The sequence below is a fragment of the Gastrolobium bilobum genome, unplaced genomic scaffold (genome assembly GCF_033153095.1).
Source record: "Gastrolobium bilobum isolate Gb01-03AN ecotype WA unplaced genomic scaffold, APGP_CSIRO_Gbil_v1 utg34958, whole genome shotgun sequence".
NCBI lineage: Eukaryota > Viridiplantae > Streptophyta > Magnoliopsida > Fabales > Fabaceae > Gastrolobium > Gastrolobium bilobum.
This window is the reverse complement of record NW_026896229.1, coordinates 201785-204567: the sequence shown is the minus strand read 5'-3', so window position 1 is coordinate 204567 and position 2783 is coordinate 201785. Positions and strand designations below refer to the sequence as shown.

The following is a 2783-nucleotide window of genomic DNA, read 5'->3' as shown; positions in this document are numbered from 1 at the left end:
GGTATCATGGCTTCGGAACCGTATGTCAGCCTGAAAGGCGTTTCTCTGGTGGAGGACTGGGCGGTAGTTCTGTACCCCCATAGGACGTTGTCTAGATTTTCTAACCATGCTCCTTTGTGGGTTTCCAACCTCTTCTTGATTCCTTTCCCCAACATTTTGTTTGTAGATTCTACTAAGCCGTTGGATTGAGGGTGTTCTACAGCGGTAAAGTGATGTCTAATCTGTAGACTGTTCATCAATGCTCGGAACTTGGCGTCAGTAAATTAAGTGTCGTTATTAGTAATGACCTCCCCAGGGATACCAAATCGGTAGACAATGCTTCTCCAGAAGAACCTTCTTGCTTTTTGGGACGTGATAGTAGCTAAGGGTTCTGCTTCTACCCATTTGGTGAAGTAGTCAATGTCGACGATTAACCACTGGATTTGCCCAGCCGCCTTGGAGAAAGGCCCGAGGATGTCAATTCCCCACTTGTAGAACGACCATGGAGATGTGATCGATGCCAATTCTTCGGGTGGTGCTCTGTGTATGTCAGCGAATCTTTGGCAGTTTTCGCATTTCTTTACATGCTCATGAGCATCACGCTCCATGGTTGGCCAGTAAAACCCTGCTCTCAATGCCTTCTTTACCAGTGAGTGACCGCCTATGTGATGGCCGTTGATACCTTCATGAATTTCTTCAATTACGTACTGGACGTCATTAGGGTTCAAACACTTCAGGAGTGGGGTCGAGGTCCCTCGCTTGTATAAACATCCCTTGACTAGGCAGAAATGTGCGCACCGCCGTATTAGCTTTTGACCTTCACTCCTATCTGAGGGTAACACCCCTTCGGCTAAGTAGTTGATGATAGGCGTTGCCCAGGTTTCCTCAGTGGCGTCCTCTGGGGGGTTAGAAATGCTCATTACGATGCACGGGCTTGGCATGTTGTGCTGGATTACCGATCTGTTGTTCCCTGGGCTTTGGGTGCTTGCCAACTTGGCGAGGATATCTGCCCGTGTATTTTCAGATCGCCTTATATGCTCTATTTCAACAGCTTCAAAACTTTCAATCAACTCCTTTACCTCCTCCAAGTACCTGCACATTAATGGTCCCTTGGTTTGGTATTCGCCTGAGATCTGGAAAGCTAACAGTTGGGAATCTGTGAAGACTTTAAGGCGTCTGGCGCCCATTTCTTTTGCTTGGAGCAGTCCTGCTATCATGGCCTCATATTCTACCTGATTGTTCGTAGCGTTGAAGTCAAAGGTCAGAGAATGTTCGAGTGCTACGCCATCTGGGTTCTCGACTATCATCCCAGCGCCCGATCCTTTGGCGTTCGAAGAGCCATCAACGTACAACTTCCAGTTACCAGCTGTAGGCATTTCAGTTGCATGCTTCTCCGGATGGGGGTTTGGAGTCATTTCAGCGATGAAATATGTCAAGGCTTGGGCCTTAATAGCCGTTCTTGGTTCGTAGGCGATCTGGTATTCTGATAGTTCTATCGCCCACGACATCATTCTTCCAGCCAGGTCTGGCTTATGCAACACTTGTCGAATTGGCTCGTTTGTTCTAACAGTGATTGGATGGCACTGGAAGTACGGCCTTAAACGCCTTGCAGCAAAAATGAGTGTTAATGCTACCTTCTCGACTTGCTGGTACCGGAGCTCCGCTCCTTGTAAGACTTTGCTGATAAAATAGACATGTTTTTGTCCTTCTATTGACTCCTTGACTAGGGTCGCGCTGATTGCCTCTGATTCGACGGCGAGGTATAAGTATAACATTTCTCCGTGCTCGGGTTTAGAAAGTACTGGTGGGCATGAGAGAGCCCTTTTGAACTCCTGAAAGGCGCTCTCGCATTCTTCTGACCACCGAAAGGCGGTCCCCTTTTTTAACAACCCGAATAGGGGGAGGGACTTATGTGCTGAGTTTGCCAAAAAACGGGCGAGGGCCACCAGCCTTCCAGTTAGCTGCTGAACTTCCTTGATTGTCTGCGGGCTTCGCATTTCAATGACTGCCTTGCACTTGTCTGGGTTGACCTCTATGCCTCGCTCCGTGAGCATGAAGCCAAGGAAATTTCCCGCGGGAACACCAAAAGCGCACTTGCTGGGGTTGAGGCGCATGTTAAATTTTCGCAGTCTTTGGAAAATGCCTTGGAGATCAGCTAAATGTTGGTCTGCCATTTTTGATTTGGCTATCATGTCATCAATGTAAACTTCTATACAATTGCCGATCAAGTCCCTAAAAACCTCATTCATCATCCTCTGATATGTGGCGCCCGCATTTTTCAACCAAAAGGCATCATCGTGTAACAATAATTGGCGTTCTGAGTAATGAATGCCGTTTTTTCTTGATCTTCCTCTAACAACGGAATCTGATTATAGCCTGAATAAGCGTCCATGAAGGACAACATCTGGAAACCTGAGGCGTTGTCAACCAACTGGTCGATGCTTGGGAAAGGATAGGCGTCCTTGGGGCAGACCTTGTTAAGATCTGTGTAGTCAACGCACATTCTCCACGCGCCGTTTGATTTTTTTACTAACACTGGATTGGACAACCAAGTTGTGTACTTGATTTCCCTGATGAACCCGGCGTCGTGGAGTCTTTTGATTTCTTCATCAATGACCTTCTGGCGGTCCAAGCCAAACTTCCTCTTCTTTTGCGCAACTGGTTTTGCTTTAGGGTCCGCCGACAAACGGTGGCAGCATATGTTTGGGTCGATACCTGGCATATCGGACGGTTTCCAAGCGAACAAATCTTTGTTTGCTTTTAACAACTGTATCAGCTTTCTTTTTACTTCGGGTTCGATTGTT

At 47.3% G+C, this 2783-nt stretch overlaps 1 protein-coding gene across 1 annotated transcript; it reads right to left on the bottom strand.

The window, feature by feature from the left end:
- Positions 1 to 263: 263 nt before the first annotated feature.
- Positions 264 to 2228, bottom strand: LOC133298378 (uncharacterized). The gene has a single exon (XM_061497645.1). The coding sequence runs from the start codon at positions 2226 to 2228 to the stop codon at positions 264 to 266; it is 1965 nt and encodes a 654-aa protein (XP_061353629.1).
- Between the last annotated feature and the right edge of the window lie 555 nt (positions 2229 to 2783).